The 17,834-nt window shown below is 38.3% G+C and overlaps 1 protein-coding gene across 1 annotated transcript in view; it reads left to right on the plus strand.

Annotated features, from left to right (window-relative positions):
* The window catches only part of LOC113234479, a 44,601-nt gene that overhangs the window by 19,672 nt on the left and 7,095 nt on the right, over nt 1-17,834 (plus strand). The window contains exons 2-6 of the mRNA XM_026469807.1: nt 5,308-5,505; nt 11,819-11,950; nt 12,686-13,654; nt 14,776-14,900; nt 17,078-17,209. Of these exons, the coding sequence (XP_026325592.1) occupies nt 5,317-5,505; nt 11,819-11,950; nt 12,686-13,654; nt 14,776-14,900; nt 17,078-17,209 (1,547 nt within the window). The 5' untranslated portion in view covers nt 5,308-5,316. The remainder of the gene's footprint in view (nt 1-5,307; nt 5,506-11,818; nt 11,951-12,685; nt 13,655-14,775; nt 14,901-17,077; nt 17,210-17,834) is intronic.

A 17,834-nucleotide genomic window follows, 5' to 3' on the forward strand; every position in this document is an offset into this window, starting at 1 on the left:
TAATCTTGTTCTTGTATTATTTTAAGATGATGAAACTGACTACCTTAATATCTACTATAACTGGTGTTACAACTAATACAAATTTCACTAATTATAGTAATTTTTAACTTTTCAGACTAAAAACAACAAGATTAACCTAATTGTTAGTGTGTGTGAGTGCAAGTATGTGTATATATGTCTATAAGTGTGAATGTGTACATGTGTGTCATCCACCCGATAGACTTACAATATCCCAAATTATACATTGTCATACCATGTTAAAGAATCTTAGATAAGAAGTTATTAAAATAACAGTTGTATTTTATATAAATATATATGTAAACTAAATTTCGATTTGTGTGTATTTATATTATTTATTAATGTAAATAATTATATATTATGTAGGGTAAAACCGGGATAGATGCGCAGTGGGATAGGTGCCTCGATTTCAAAAAACCTCAGTTCCCCAAATCGCAACAAAGAATAATTAGTTTAAATAAGGAGTATAGACACCACTCATCAAAGTTCCTTCAGGGTTTCGTGTGGAATAGATGCGTTTGCATTGTGCATGCGCTTATCTCCGCGATGAACACGATAAACGGTTCAAAATTTCAGACGCAAGTATTTACTGTCGCATAACCTTATAAGTTACAATAAATTCCGTTTTATTTTTATTATGACTATACACTGGTTCATTAACTGCGCACCTAGGTGTCAATAATCGCTCTTTTGCATATAGCTTAGTTATATAATAAAAGGGCATCTATCCATATCAAACGGCCCTTAGGGGCAAAGGACAAGACAAGAAAGTTAGGAAAAGAAAATAAAAAAATAAATACATTATTTTAGTGAAAAAGACATGTAAATGATAATAGCTTAAAAGTAAGTAAAAGTAAAAGTACCAAAAAGTCAAATTATTCACAGTTCAAACAGCGAACATTTTTGTATAGAATGTTTTGATAGTTACAAAAATACGAAGTGAAGTATGTAGTAATTTTAAATACATATATATATATTAATAAAGATGTAATATGTATATACAACATATTAAAGATTACAAGTAAAACACTTTATTATTAATTTTACTATTTACACCTATCCTTCTTAGTATTTTCATTGTGTGGCGTCTATCCATATAGGTAGGCATCTATCCTCAAAAAATAGGTTTGGAAAAAGTCAATTTCTTCAAAATCAGTAAATGTTAGATCAATAAAATCAAGTATTAATGTGATGTAAAAGATTAATCTAGTTATATCCATAGGAATTAGTCATGGTAAACTAATAATTTTTTGGAGGAGGCCCTTTCAAAAAGTGGGGCTATCTATCCCGGTTTTACCCAATATACTGATATAATATAAATTTTATGTATACTTGTTTAAAGTTTGGCTATTGTACTTGTAATTGTAGGTTTGTGTGTGTGTGTGTGTGTGTGTGTGTGTGTTTGTGTTGACACGGGTCCCTTCAAGCCACTTAGCCTGCAGCCCTGCACAGATAAGAGATTTTTTTTCCTGTGTGTGCTGGAAGTTGAGACCAACCAACCCGTTTTTTTACTGTAATTTTGCATTCCATTCTATTCAACGAATGTATTCCTAGCCTAGAATATTATTAATTTCATTGTATAAGTAACTTCCAAGAAAACAAACGCACCTATATTGAGATAGTAATGAAAGTTTATTTATTTTATGTTTTTTCATGTTTACTTTTGTTATAACAGGATTTCAGTTATTGAAAATTACTTGATGCCTCTTTTGGCCGACAGACTGTCGCACTATTATTTAGGCACTCTGTATATATTTTGTAAAACCTTGTTAATGTTATGGAAAAACAATAAAGTATTGAATATTGAGTAAACAGTTGGAAACAGCACAATATGCCAAGTGCACTGTACCTAGTCCCCAAGTCTGGTAACATAATTGAAACTCTAGTCATTGCAATTTCATTCGACTCCACTGAGTTTACGTTGCAATTGTGATAGTATTTGTTATTCTGTTAAAATCTAGTTGCAATGGCAGTTGAGTCTCAGTAGAGTGGTAGTGGAAAGGTAGTAATGGCATTCATTCATTTTGGCATGAGTAGAGCTCTTTGTGAAAGAGTTGGTCCAGGGAAGTACTGGCACCTTACCTATTTCTGCCGTTCAGAAGGCTGAAGGTGCTGAGGATCGGTTCAGAACCTTACGATAACTTTGTCAATCGATTCGATTTACTACGATTTCTTTTCATTTTTATTTACAACACCCGAATAGAACGACAACCGAACGTCGAACCGAAATGACGTCACACCCGAACGATTATTCGAACTTCTCGACCGGCAAAGGCTACAAACGTTATTCAGAACGCAGTTATCGATTGAAGTTACCGAACGTACTATTGTTTGCAAAGCAAGAATGTAATATGGAAATCTTTTATTCCTTTATATATAGTCTGGATTATGTTCAATTTTATTAGTTTATTTTAATGCAAGACTAATGCATCCCTATATTTTAGGACATTAAAGTCTTAAAAATTATATAAAAGGATTTTCATTTTTCTTTTTTAATTTATTTTTTATTTTATTTTATTTTATTGGATGTGCAAAACAGTTTATATTCAGTGGAACATGTTGAGATACAATTTATGGTCTTAATCTAAAACGTAGACCTACTTGTACATACAGCGTTATTATGCGAAGTGTAAACATATTTGCATTAAAGATTACAAAAAAAAAGAAAGGAATAAGTGGGATTACAACATAAAACTAATGCAACTAAAGACCAACATAGATATTCATTTGGCAGTACTAATGAGAAGACGAGTTGAAATATTTGAGGAGGTTAGTACGAATTCGACAAAGATTGTTGTCGAAGACATCAATGTGACCTCCAGATTCTGATATTAGTTAATCATAGTAGGTTCGGCACATTCTAGTCACGGGGTTATAAAAGGATGTATTATTACAATAAACATTTAACACATAGGTTTTAGGACGACGAAGGTTTGGTTTAATGTTAAAGTTAATATGAGATAGCACACCAGGAGAAACAAGGCTACCGTGTATGAGCCTATGTAAGACTCCAATATCCTATCCATAGTGAACAAATTTTGAAATAGGCCAACCTCTCTTGGTAAGTTGCAAGAAAGCGACCCAGACCCGATCGGAATGCGACAATTTTAAGAGCCTTGTTCTGTACTTGTTCTATGCGGTTGGAGTGCATTTCATAATAAGGGGACCATATAACGCAGCCGTATTCAAGTAAACTTCTTATGAGACTATTGAAGAGGTTGATAAAAGTGGAGGGTCTTTTAAAGTTTTTAGTAGCTCTTACGATGAAACGATGTAATAATCATAATGATCTTCGTTCTAAAGGTGAGCTTTTCATCAAAGTATATGCCCAGCCAGATTTGCGTTGAAGTGTTTTGCCGCCGATTACATAGTTAAAAAGTTAAGGTAAGTTAAGTTTGTTAGTGAAGCTCATCACAAAGCATTTGTCAACGCGTACGTGCATATAATTTTGTTTGCACCAGTCTGCTATTGGCATCACTCGCTGCAGTGCAATGCAGTCATCTATGTCTTTAACGGTTGTGAACACCTTAAGGTCGTCAGCGTATAGTAGACACGGGCATTTCAGCCTATGGATCAGGTCATTAATGCAAATATTTAAAAACAATGGTCCTAGGTGAGAACCTTGAGGTATGCCAGATTTGATTGGCTTGGGAACCGATTTAAAACCCTTTACAGCAACTAATTGACTACGATTCATAAGATAGGATTGTACCCAACGTAATAGGTTTCCATGGATACCGTATCATGAAAGCTTTTCACACAGCAAAGCATGATTTACTTTATCAAAAGCCTTCCGGAAATCGGTATATATCGAGTCCACTTTAATGAATTTCACGGACTAACTTCGTAAATGCTGGTGGATAACGATATCGTATCCGAATCCGAATCGAACGATTTCTTCTTCAATACGAGAATGGTTTCCGATCGAACGATTCGGTTAAAATATCGAAGGGTTCTGAATCGGGGTCCAAGTAAAATTACAGGCGCAGTGACAGTGCCCCTCAGATCTTTGCAAAAAAGCTCTGAGTGGCGCTGCAACTATTATGGACAGGCGTGTAGCTTACCATCAGGCGCACAACTTGTTTGTCCCGTCACTTGACATTATTAAAAAAAAAATTCAATCACTAACAATCGATGCTGCCTTACGAAAACTACTAAATCTCGTTTAATCTGCAATTTAGTCTTAAAATTAAATAAACTTAGGTTATGTTTAGTGACTACACAGTTGGCATGCCATCGACTCCACATTGAAGAGAATAATGACAGAAAATTGCAATGGCAGTTGAATAACTTTTAACAAATACCTCTCCGCCTCCTCCGTCGGTCCCTCACTGCCGAGAATCATGACTTTGAGCAAGTATACCGTCAATCAATCCTCTCCATTTTCAGCCACCTGGTCACACCATCGTTTCGAAGTTCGACCTCTAGGTCGTTTGCCCTCAATCCTGCCCGTAACAATCACGCCCTCGAGACTATCAGCGCTTTTGCGTGCAATGTGACCAAAGAACTGCAGAATGCGGATCAAACAGACGGAAGATAAGCGTTTGTGGTTTTGCAACTGCAATTCCTCAAGCACGAGTACGTTCGTACGATGCGCAGTCCAGGGAATCCTTAATTATTTATATTATTGTTAATCCTTAATTAACAAATACCAACCGTACAAAATCCCGCCATTGATACTTTATCGACATACTGAGATGATGTAAAATTAGAAGACTAACTAAGAATTCACGGAGCGATTTTCACCTGCGCCCGCCGTGGTCGCGGGACCGCGGCCTCCGAGGAATGTAGATATGTCTGTAAAATTTAGTAGCACATTTCACGACGCGTTTACGCCCGTGGCGGGGACGGTTACTCGTGGGAGCCGCAGGGTCTGCGGGATACTAGTAGAACCGCCCGGGATGCGGACACCCGCGCGCTTGGCAGTCGACGCCCGCGCACTCTGCGGTCGGTTCGCCCGCGACGATCTCTATCGTTCGCAAATAACCACGCGACTGGCGATCATCTCCCGCCAAGTTTGTCCCGCAACCGCGGCGGCTACGTGACCGCACAAACCTGCGGTATCATGAGTATTGAAATAAAACGGCTGTCCCGCAGCCGCAGCGGGCGCGGGTGGAAACCGCTCCGTGAGTTCTTAGCCTTAAGGCCCAGGAATTGACGCGTACGGGGTTCGGGGAATCTTGATGGTATATCAAGATTGTGGTACGCGCGCCCCGCCTACATCGCCTTTCTATAGATTTCTTTCTGTACCTTAAGTACTATATTATAAAAGTTCATATTTCTTTACAGCTCCACGAAATGTTCCAGTACGAGTATGAGAAACGACCACCTTCAGCTAACTCCTGCGACAGTCGCGCAACAATGACCACTGACTGGAGCCGATCGTACCCCAGACCGTATCAGCAGAGGCCGCCGAGTATCGAGCATGCGCGACGGCCTTTACCGCCACGGCCTATTGTTGTTGAACAGATGCCGACAAAGACCACCGTAAGTAACTTAGACATCAGATCAAATAAATATTAGACAATGTCACAAATGTTGCTCTGATTCCAAAATAAGTAACTGAAGCACTTGTCTGCCGCCAAGCAGTAAAATTACAGGCACATGGGACTTCTTCAATAACGTCTTGTTCAATTACATGTCAACCTATGTCTCAGTGGAAGCTCTGAGTGGCACTGCAACTGTTATGGATAGGCGTGTAAAAAACTTATGTTATGGAAATCAGAAACAACGACGACATCACAAACGCCAAGACCCGACACCACATCGCCGGTTTGCCAGAACGTGTTATCTCTAATACATCGACATATATAACACGTTCTGGCAAACGGGCAATGGAAAAATTAGTTTTTCATTCGAACCCGTCCCGATGTGGACCGACGATTTGGTAAAGGTCGCGGGAAGCCGATGGATGCGGGCAGCATAGGATCGGATCGGAGGCAGCACGAACTTTCACAGCTTTCTCTCTCTGGCACTGGTATGGATCTTCTGGGAAATAGCTCAGAATTCCGTTACTCTGGTACTCATAGCACAGGGAATTCTCTAGTTTGAGACCAGACAATGCCAGGGAATTGGTGTGGTTATCTGGCACACATCACCATTACTTACTTAATACATGCTTAATACGCTGGCTCAGCTACCCGAAGTGGATCTTGGCCTCCGACACTAGATGCGCCACTCTTCTCTCTTCTCTGCCGCTTGTTGCCAATCGGTTATTTGAAGCTGACACTTGGACTTGATCGATCCAGCGATATCTAAAACGTCCAACCGGCCTTCTGCCGTCGGCTTCCCCAGCAGTCGACTTCCCCAGATATAGAGCATATCTGGGCTGGCCAAGAAACTACTCTCATATTTTTTCTTTGCAGGCTGTTTTGATGTTTGTCCGCTGACCAAGTTTCGTATTAATTTACAACCATAACTACGTTGAAGGAACTATTGTCGTAAATAGTGACGTGCTGTAAATTTTGTGGAATGTATGATTTTGCGACACAACTCGGCATTTGTTATTCGAAATTGGAAATTTTTGAAAATGGGATCTTATACGATCGTCATTTGTGGGATCGGTGGCCAGCACAACTTCTACCTCCGGCAAACTCGCGTCAAAGCTCAATGCAAACGAAAGTAGTTTCGAATTGACGATATATTAAGTAAACATTTTTATTTAGGTTTTATTAAAACTTTTTAATCAGCTAACCCTTGCAATTAGTTATAAATCTAAAAATTTATAGATGCGACTCACATTTGATTATATTTTTTTCGATGATGAATTAAGGGTTGACCTCACTATTGTTAGTAGCAGTAGAGCTCCTTGTGAAAGAATTCGTCCAGGGAAGTACTGCCACCTTACCTGTTTCTGCCGCCAAGCAGTAATGTGATTACTGCGTTCCGGTTTTGAAGGGTGAAATTACAGGCACATGGGACTTGTCAACTTATGTCTCGGGGAGTCGGGCGCAGTGGCAGTGCCCCTCATATCTTTGTGATTTGAAGCTGTGTTCGTCACTTAGTACTAAAAGAACAAATATAAAAAAATGTAATCTGACAAAACGGCCATCATAGCGTGCCGATATTGTAATATAAAATAAATTATGATGTTTGTTTCTTCATTCTATATGTAAAAATGAGAAACACGACTTCTTGCACTATACGTTTATTCGTATTTTCAAACTAAAAATCTACAACAGAACTGAACATTTTACCAATATTACACAGTTTTTATTAACTACCCCTACCCTACTACCCCACTATTTAACACGAGAACGACGAATCAAATCCTATACTCAATACTGATTAGACTAAATATTTGTACATTAAAACCACAGGTAGATTTACTTATAGTAATAAGGATAATATATAATTAACGTGATGTATAATTAATGAACAATAATAATCAGGCTGTATAATTAAGTTCCTAAACGGTAATATTCAACATCACATGGCTACTCAAGTCCTATACTCAGGACTTGTTCAAATCAACAACTGTACTTATTATCTATCTTCTATATTATTATGATTATTACAAATACATTGTATGATTAAAATGATAAAATGCTTACATATGAGAAAGGAAATAAGAAGACATTTTTTCTTTCTTTATTTCAATTGTTCAATTGATTTCAGTCACAATAAAAAACAAAATAGAAAGGGGTTAATAATGTACCTGATAACAACACGAGTTAACCTGGTCTCAAACTAGGAAATTCCATGTACTATTTATGTAGCACCAGAGCAATGACTATATTCAGTTCGATACATTACCCAGAATACAAAATTACAAAAATACGTAAATAATATAATTCCAAGTTCCTACCGCGAATTGAACCCGACATCCAGCGCAAACAATCCGCGATGAGTTATAGCATAAAACTTTCCCCACGGGGTAATGTACTAAGCAAAAGGCCATACGTTAATGGAAAACTACTTACAAATCTAACCTTGTTTAACATTACACCAGTGAGGTCACTTCTTTAAAACTAACACATGACTGAGTTCGATGACCATTTGCCTAGTTCTTAAGCAATCAAAGCAGCACGTAACGCCGTTTGGAAGAGAATGTTGGGTAGCTTATAGAATGATAGGTATATGACTCAACTTACTTAATTTCATATATTTGAGATGTGAGTTACTACAGAATTACTTGTAAAACTACTAAGTTTAAAGAAGCAACTCCACACTTAGTCCATCTTGCAAACCTGTGGATTTTTACTTACTACTAAATAGGGATGCATATTACGATTCAATTTTTAACCGACTTCAAAAAGAGGAGGAAATTCTCAATTGGACTGTATGTTTTTTTAATGTATGTTACGCGATAACTCCGGTATTTGTGAACCGATTTTCATGATTCTTTTTTTGTTGGAGAGAGGGTACCTCCATAATGGTCCCATTTCATTTTGAAGAAAATCATCCACCTATGAGGGTGGCTGATCGCGCATGAACATTCATTTTTATAAATAGCGCCTAAATTTTATTTAAGTAGCAATTATTTTAATGATTGGTTTTGCTATTCTCCAGTTCAAGGCGTTTTTCTCTCTCAGTATACTTTGAGTAGTGAGAACCGATTTTTATTATCTCCTGTGCCAAGTCCATAGTGGCGAACTAGGGGATATTTCAATAAAACTTGGCAAATAGATGTAATTCCACGTACTTTTGAGGTCGGTTTTTTTAGCACTCTGTACTGAGATTATTATGAAAATCGATTCAACTGTAAGCGATGTAACGATTTTATGTATAGATTTATTTCAATGCGATTGTTCAAGCGAATCGATTCAATAGAAAGGTAAAATATTTGAAGCAATAAACATTTTATAATATCGTTATGTTTGAATAAAATTTGATTTACAAATAATTAGTTGTAAACAGCTTTTGCCATCGATTTCGGGCATCAATGAGTTTTAACCCGATTTTAATTTAACATTCACAAAGCCGGGCTCTGTCAGTGAAGTATTCAGTTACAGCGCTGCTGGTCTTTATGAGAAGCTACAGTGCTTCACACTGAGTTGGTATAGAGTGTCCTACTTATATGTAGTGAACAATAGGGATGTGACACTATTCATCGACTAATCGATTAGACATTAGAGACAGCCCGCAACCGCCTTTTTACTAGTTGCAAAAATCGTCTACGACACGACTACGTAACTTAACACGTTCGTCGCCGGCTAAAATTTTCAAAAATGTTCAAGAGGGACATTGGCTTATATGAATGTTTTTGGGTTCATTTGTGTAATTACGTATACAAACGATATTTTTATTATTTAACTCTATTTTGGGATGTTTTGTACTAGGCATGCGACCTAAATATAATAATTATTCAGTTTTGGCCGCGTCGGTCACAATGCCAGGCAGAATACCTACACGTACAATCTATGTCAAAAACTGACATGTCTATGGAATTTAGATTGACTTCATATTAACCATTTTTTGCATAGTCTATAACTTTTATTTTCAAGTTGATATTAAAGTAAATTTTTTATTCGATTTAATTTTCTTCGAAGTCTAGAAAAGTAAGCCGTCAAAAATCCTAAAAACCAAGTAGCAACTTAAACTTTGAAACTTGAAGAAGTTCATTAGGGCCGTGCCGATCATGTTATATGACTAAATATATAAGGCGTGAATGAGCATTGCAAAATTAGGCGCCGGTAATTGTAACTCCCTACGGCCCCAATATGAAGATGAGGTGCCGATCATTTTGACCCACCGCAGCGTGGAACGTGTTAAAACTTTACGTAAAAGCACATCTTGTTCGAGGCCAGTGTGCACAGGTCTTTCTTACCACACGCCACATATTGTATCACAATAATGCGTCACAGTATGTGTATGCAAATCATCGAGTATATAACCAGAAATACGTGTGGCGCACTATAAGTTTCCGGAATGAATAAGAATAAAATGCTATAAATGGTCAGAAATGAATTTGTTGTTTCTCAAAATATTCTCCGTTAGCGTTAGTGCACTTTTTCATACGAATGAACAAATTTTTAAAACATTTATGCCACTCCTCCGTGACAATCTCTGAAACATATTTTTCATACTCTTCGACAGCCTCTTCAGGTGATGAAAATCGTTGTTTTTCTTACGCACTGTTTCTTACACACACTTTTAGTTACGCACTGATTCTTAATTTTTAGAAACAAATAAAAGTCACAAGGTGCCAGGTCGGAACTGTACGCGGGATGGCTCATAAGGTCAACGTTGTTTACCTTCAAAAATTCATTGGTCTGTCTGGCCGTGTGAGAACTGGCATTATCGTGGTGCAAGATGATACGGGGTTTACGGTTATTTTTACGGAGTTTTTCGTGTACCAATCACTATTCACGGTACAACGATTCTCCAAAGCAACAGTAGCCACGTGTCCAGTTTTATTAAAAAAAGAATCAATCATCCGCTTAGAAGCACTTTGTACGCGCGCCACTTTGGTTGGTTTCGGCTCCTCTCGAAAGCCCCGTACGCTCGAATGCTGCTTTGTTTTGGGATTGTAACTATAAATCCTTGTTTCGTTACCTGTTATCATGTCCCACACCAAATTTGACGCCCCTTCGTTGAATCTGAAAAGCATGGCATTGCACCAAGTCCAGCGATCCGTTGTTTGAGCCTCAGTCAAATTATGTGGGTTCCACCTAAAGCACAGCTTTTTCACACCCAAATATTTGTGTAGTATTGATTGTATTTGACTCATGCCTATGCCTAATGATATCCAAATCTCATGGTATGTCACATGTCTGTCGGTTTTGATCATACAGCGCACAGCATCGATGTTTTTGTTGTTCACAGCAGTGGACGGGCGACCATCACGAAATTCGTCACTGAGATTCACACGACCGCGTTTGAATTCTGCAAACCAGCTATAAATAGATGTCTTGCATGGTGCTTCATCGCCAAAAGCAGCTTGAAGCTAGACCGAAGCTTCGCTGATCTGCTACATTACACTTAAAGTCGTAGAAAATCATACTACGAAAATTTTCACGAGTAAAATCCATGGTGAATCATAAGAATCCATGGCGATGACACAGACAGAGACAATGACGCCACAATGTAAAAACAAGTGACAGTCAGATGAAACAACTGTATTCTACAGCCAAAGAGTTCCATTTTCAAATGTTCTAATTACTTTTTAAATATTGTTTATGTAAGTGGCCAGTTCCGGAAGCTTATAGTGTGCCCTATCTAGAGACGACATAAGGGCCATCCATTCTTGGCAACTCACCAGGATTGCCTGGTAATATAAGGCGATATAAGGCACTGGCCTTATATCGCTTTTAAATATCAACTTCGTTTGCACTGGAATCACAAATTAGAAAGTTGAAATAGTACAGTGCAGTGGTCCATACCATTTCAAAATGTATTTTACTTCGTTTGTTTCCCGGCGCGCGTTAGGGAGCATTCCCATCATGTCGTAACTTTTTATTTATCGTTGGACGACTGTCGTGTCTAGCTGTTCCCACTAGATCGTGACGACAATTTATCGATTCACAGCAGCCGCGTTGTCATTTGCACAACAGAATCGTTTGAAGCTGCGATTATACATCGTCACATTTTTATCGTAACGTTTTATGTATCATCAGACGACTGTCGTTTTAGCTCTTCCCATTGTCACGACAGTCTGTCATCGTAATGTCAAAAAAGTCGTGGACGACAGTTAATCGTGTTGTTCTATGTGTGAACAACTTCATTTAAATATACAAGACACGACACTTTAAACTGCACGACTATCTGTCGTCACGACAGAATGGGAACGCACCCTAATGGCTTGTCGTACAGTACGTCGTACAGTCGTTATTTTCAGTCGGTAAATTTATTTTCCCAGGTCCCCCTAAAGGTGTGGATCATTGCGAGCGCGTCTTGTTTCGCGGTGTGCGCAGCTCTCGTCCTTGCCACAGTTGTCATCACCAAGTGGGGAGCTACCGACTACACCAGGGAAATCTACGCTCCTCAGCCTGTGAGTTTATTTAAGTCGCAAAATAATAATAAACAGCTTGTAATAAAAAGTTTAACACGTAATAACAAGTAAAAATGTAATAACCTCGCCTTGCCGCTAGATGGCGTTGGCAGAAAAATAGAACGCGCCATCGAAGTATTCACTAAATTACCATATAAGCTTCGCTCCCGCTTCATGCCCACCGCCGCCTTCTGCTTCGATGTGGCTAAGGCCTTCGACAAAGTTTGGCGCAACGGCTTACTTTACATTCTGTACAAGCTCGGCGTTCCTGACCGTCTCGTGACTTCTTGTGGAATCGCTCTTTCCGCTACCGAGTCGAAGGCGCACTGTCCTGTCCTCGCCCCATAAGCGCCGGAGTCCCGCAAGGCTCCGTCCTCTCGCCCCTCCTGTTCTCCCTGTACACTAGCGATATTCCGAAATATCAGTCTGTAAGTCTGTAAATTACTCGGCGCGCAGTTCCAAGCTAGTTTCCGCAGCTCTCCAATCTGCCACCACACGCCTATCCTGCAAAGCACGGGCCTTCTGTAAGGAAAAAATTAAGGCAAAAAAATCCTTTTATCTGACTGGACTCAAGCCAGTGTCTGTTGCAATGCCGGGATTCCGTTCTTAACCAACTGCGCTACCGACCGAGTCGGGTACTTTCTTTTGATTTTTTGCCTATTATTACAAGTTTAGATAAAAATAATTAGCCTATTTTATTATACGATATATATAAACCATTTGTTCAATTCACAGGACCCCGTCTACTCCATACCATATCAACAAGAGAAACAAAAGGCAACCACAGAAGCAGAAATAACAATGAGTTCAGAGGAACTTGAAAACGAGGTCCAGTTTCCAATATTGGAAAAGCTATCAATATTCAAAAACATAGTTGCCAATCGCGAAAAGAAACGAAATGAGAAGAAAAATGAAAATTTGAGTACAAAATCACAAATTCATCCTATTCATGACGCACACCATATTGACTATGGTGAACGAAGAATAGAGAAGAAAGACCAGGCAAAGTTTCACGAAGAAGTCGTTGAAACAAAAGAACACTTGTATACGGATCCAAAAGATGAATTAGATTTGAAACCAAACGACCAAGATGGTTCAAATATTAAAGAAATAAAATTCGATAACGAGATAGACTTCAAAGCATTCAAACACTCAACAAAAATCAATACTGATGAAAATGAAGCGATTCGTATAAATATTAATAATAACAACAAAAAACCAATACCAGATTTCAAGCCTACATTACCTGAAGTTATAATAAACAAACAAAGTATAAAATTAGTTGATACAAGAAACTATATAGCGCCACAGATAGATTATGAAGAGTATTACAATGATCAAAATCTATACGACGATTACTTGGAAAGCAATTCCATGACAAGTTATCTTATTGAAAAGATACAGGAGTTACATGATTGGATAGTAACAGACCCTGATTTCGAGCACATCAATGGCACTAAACCAAAGTCCACTGGCATCGAATTTGGCCAAGTCCTAAAAGCTTTAAATGATAGTCTAATAGAAGGCAATGTGACAATTATTATGAATAAACTGAGGGATATTTATTTCGGAGAGAATTACACTCTTGCCAATCATACAAGGAAGGTTATTTTGAGTAATAGTACAGATCTGTTATCGTTCGGCATTTTGACGTTAGATGTGATGTTGTTACATAATATACAGCTGATGGCTTGGGAGAACCAGGTAACTAATGTATAAACGACCTTGTTTAAGTGTTAAGTTTAAATACGAATGCTTTTTTTATTGTGAAATTGTTTTATAATGCCATAACTCTTAGAGACCTTCTGTCTGGCGGTTTCCTAATCTAAAAAATATTAAAGGACATACATATTGGATTCAGTATCAGTTTCCAATACGAGAAATTACGGTCCGAAATGTCATAGCAATCATTTTATCTCTAGGTGTACAAGCGATATTTGTATTTTCTCGGACATCCGAAGTGGGTACGAGTTTTCTTGGATTGTCTTGATTTCGAATTCGGAAAGAATATGAATCTGATGCAGTGCGCAAAAGCGCTAATGGCTTGGTCTGTTGCTTCTTTTTGGGAATTTAGGGGAGAAATTGAAATTTACCAAGAGCTTTTCGGTAAAGGAAAACGTTATGTTGAAACCTGCATGTCGAAGAAGGGTCCCACAACCATCGGGAAACGCGTGAAGTGCCCAACCCGCATTGGGTCAGCGTAGCGGACTATGATCTAAGCCCTCGCTTGAAAGGAGACACGTGGGTAGTGGGACATAAAAATTTGATGATGATATGTACGGAAATACAAACGAAGTTTGATTTGTTATACAATATCACATACATTGCTCTGATCCTAAAGTAAGTAACTACTCGCAAAGTACTTGCATTAGTCGGGGGGTTTACCCAGATCCGAGACAATATAGAAAAGTTTTTCTACACTTACCGGCCGGAGATCGAACTCGAGACCTCAAAGATAGTGACAGCATCAAAACCGGTAAGCAGAGCCAGTCGACCGCGGATATCGCCAAAGAGCTGCGTCTAAATCGAATATATTTCTTTGTTGCTCGAGCAAGCAAATTTGTCCTATCTACCAAGTGTAAATACGTCATAACGCTTTCGCGAGATCAGGTCTTATTCTTCTTTAGCCGTTCTCAACCTCTGAGGTGTGGTGTCCTTCAGTTTACGCCATTTTTCCCGGTCTCTTCTTCTTCATTTTACAACTATCTTGCACCAAGTGCCTTTCTTGCGCGCGACGTGGCCAGCCCACTCCCAATTCGAGATCAGAGAGTCTATATTATTTCCCTTTCTTTTAAATCCACTAACTAAATGCCATCAATTTCTAGGAGACAGCGCGCTACAAGATGCTAAAAGATCCTGACGTGTTTGCGTTCAACGCCCTCTTCATGGAACCAAGCAAGGTTGAGGCAAAGCAGAATGAGGTTCATCAACAACATGATAATGCATTTTCGTAAGTTTTTATCAGATATAGTTACGTTCTTTTTGGGATCACATCCTTTTAACCTAAAGTTTCGTTTGTAATTTATAATTTATTTTGTATTTTTTTAATGAAATATAAATATGAGAAAAAACACATAAATTTTCTTATCTGTGAAAATGTTATTATTGCTTCGTAATAACATCGAATTCGATTTATTACATTCAAACGAACATCTCTGAAAAACAAAATAATTTGATTGGACCTCAATATTCTAACATCAGTCGAGATGAAGTTTTATTCGAAATGAAATATCAATAGCTAACAGTTTTGACAATTTCACACGTTACTTGATATCGCACGATCTGATAGTTTGGGCCGACTCTCGTTTATCTATGAATTAAAAATAAAAACTACGGTTATGTGACATGCGTGAGAAAATATTTTATTTGCCGCCATTTCGCCAGTCGTAACATGCGGTTCCTGAGTACATCACAGAGAGCTTATAATATGTTTATAGATAAAGCAGTGTATATAATTGTACATACTTATATTTTGTGCTACTTGTGGAGATTTGTAATTAGCATTTTCACCTTTTATTCAACATTTATTTATTGATAAAAATTCGCTGTAAATCTTCCTAAAAATAAATAAAAACTCGCCTGTCGGCTTTTTTCGTAAACCACTTGTTTACTCCAGTAGTTTGTTGTTGTTAATGTAAAGTCATTTGGTCGGTTACGTAAGGTTAAAATCTTTAAGATTTTGTGAAAAGATAAAAAATGGACGACAATTTTTTGTATGCGTGAGAAGACAAAATATGTTAAGGGTTAAAATAAAGAGTACCACAATTCTCGTAGTAATTTCTTACTGCACTGTATTGCATTGCTAATTTGCTAGCAATCGACTGGTTTCCATTTCACTGCGCTTGCGCATCACTCGTCACGCCATATGTCAATTGCTCTTCATTACAGTGAAACGTTACGAGTTGAAAGCCTGCGTTTGCGTAAGTCAGTTGTTAACGGGTTTCCTTAGATATTGACAACGTTGTAGTTCAGTGGTTTTGTCGTTTTGCATCGCTTAGAGGCTCTGGTACGATAGTATGGTATACAGAGTGTATTTTTAAATGGGACTGAATGGATAAATCTGAAACCATAGAAGATACACAGAAACGGTCATAGGAATCATTAGGTTTTTTTTTGTCAAAACAATTTTGGCATAATCAATTTTTTGTAGTGCTGATGGACTCGTTTTATGTTGTTTTGTATGATGCAAAAATAGGGACAGCAGAAATTGGTAAAATTTCCTAAAATTGACTAATAATTTTTGAATCCTAATAGACTCAGTTTTTTATAAGGATCACTTCGTTGTATTGGAAGAAAACAATTGGGAAGCACATATCGGTCAAATTTAATTTAAAAAAAAGATCATACAATGTGAATACAATTGACCAACCTGACGCCGTATACGCACGGACATATTATGTATAATCTCGCTGTGCACTCAAGTTGCATAGCGTGGGTTATTTTATATATTAAAGGGGCCACTTGGTGTCAAATTGGCATCATCATATAGTAGACGTGTTTATTTAGGAAATGAAACTATTTTTCCGGATGTAAATCGCGTATTTTTGTTATTTTTCAAACAAACCAACGTTTCGGTTCTTTTAGAGGACCCATGGTCACGGTTGACTGAGGTGGTAAAGTCATCAACCAGTTATGTCTAATATTAATTCAAAGCACTCTATTTCTTCACTATAGTTACAAAAGTTTGCAATTAAATACATTATTTTTAATTTTACAAAGAAACATTCCAATTTACGCTACATTATGTTTTACAAATTATTTTATTTTAACATTATGATTTTTTAGTTAAGTTTGTTATTAACTAATAATGGAAATTAAAATATATTAATTTTAGTTCTGCAGTCTTATGTTTGTTTGGGATTTTTCATCCGAGGAAATACTGACGATTGTAATCCGGAAAAATAGTTTCATTTCCTATGCGTAATATAAAATCTATAAATCGCGAAAACCTAAGAACTCAGTATAGAAGTGTTTATTGTCGTGTTTGTGGTTGTTTAAATAAATCATCTCAGACGTTCGAATCAACAGAACCACTGTTTTGATCAGATTTTTTATTTGAAACAAGTGTCGTCATCTACAATTTTAAGTGTGTACTAAAGTTAAGCATTCATAATAATTATGTTTCAGCAAACGTCAGAACCTTCGCGATACAATAGAAGATTTTGACATCAGCAAAAGTCTGCTCGAGAACGTCTTGGAGATTGGCATGAGCACAGCACGAGCCGCTATACATCTTGGTAGAGCATACAAGAATACAAAGTAAGTGTTAAGTTAAAGATAAGCATTGACTTTTGAGCCGTAGCAGCCTAAGCGCCCAGTTACACGACGCGACCGCCCTGTTACCACGCGTTTACGTACATTAATAACGATTCTGAATTCTATTTACTAGGCAACGACATTTAAATTCCTCTGAATAATACAACCACGCGGTCGCCGCGTAGACCAATTTTTTGTCTCCTCGCGACGAAGCGTGCCACACCGCCCCTCCTCGCGGCTGCCGAACTTACTGGCGAACGAAGCCCCTGCTCCGATCGCCCGCAGCCGCGAAGGTACGCCGCCGGCGAGCGAGATCGGCCCTCTCCCGACCACGCTCGGCGACCTCCTTAGCTCCACTGCCTCATAGAACGCCGCGTAGACCAAAGACAAGCCAGCCTCGCCCGCGCGCCCGGAACGCTCATTTAAGTTAAAACATGAAAGCTAAATAAATAGAGCGTATTTTGCCATGACAGTTCGACGCACGCGGTCTCCGCGGCGTGACCGCGATGAGATTCGTGTCGTATAAATGCGCACTAATGGTTTTACCTAACGCCTTTCAAGCTGAGGCCGTGGGTCCCAATCAGGGCTCGCACCTCTGAATTTCTCGCAATTTAAGAAAAGGAAAACA

Source organism: Hyposmocoma kahamanoa, unplaced genomic scaffold, assembly GCF_003589595.1.
Source record: "Hyposmocoma kahamanoa isolate Upper Pololo Valley unplaced genomic scaffold, ASM358959v1 84, whole genome shotgun sequence".
Lineage (NCBI taxonomy): Eukaryota > Metazoa > Arthropoda > Insecta > Lepidoptera > Cosmopterigidae > Hyposmocoma > Hyposmocoma kahamanoa.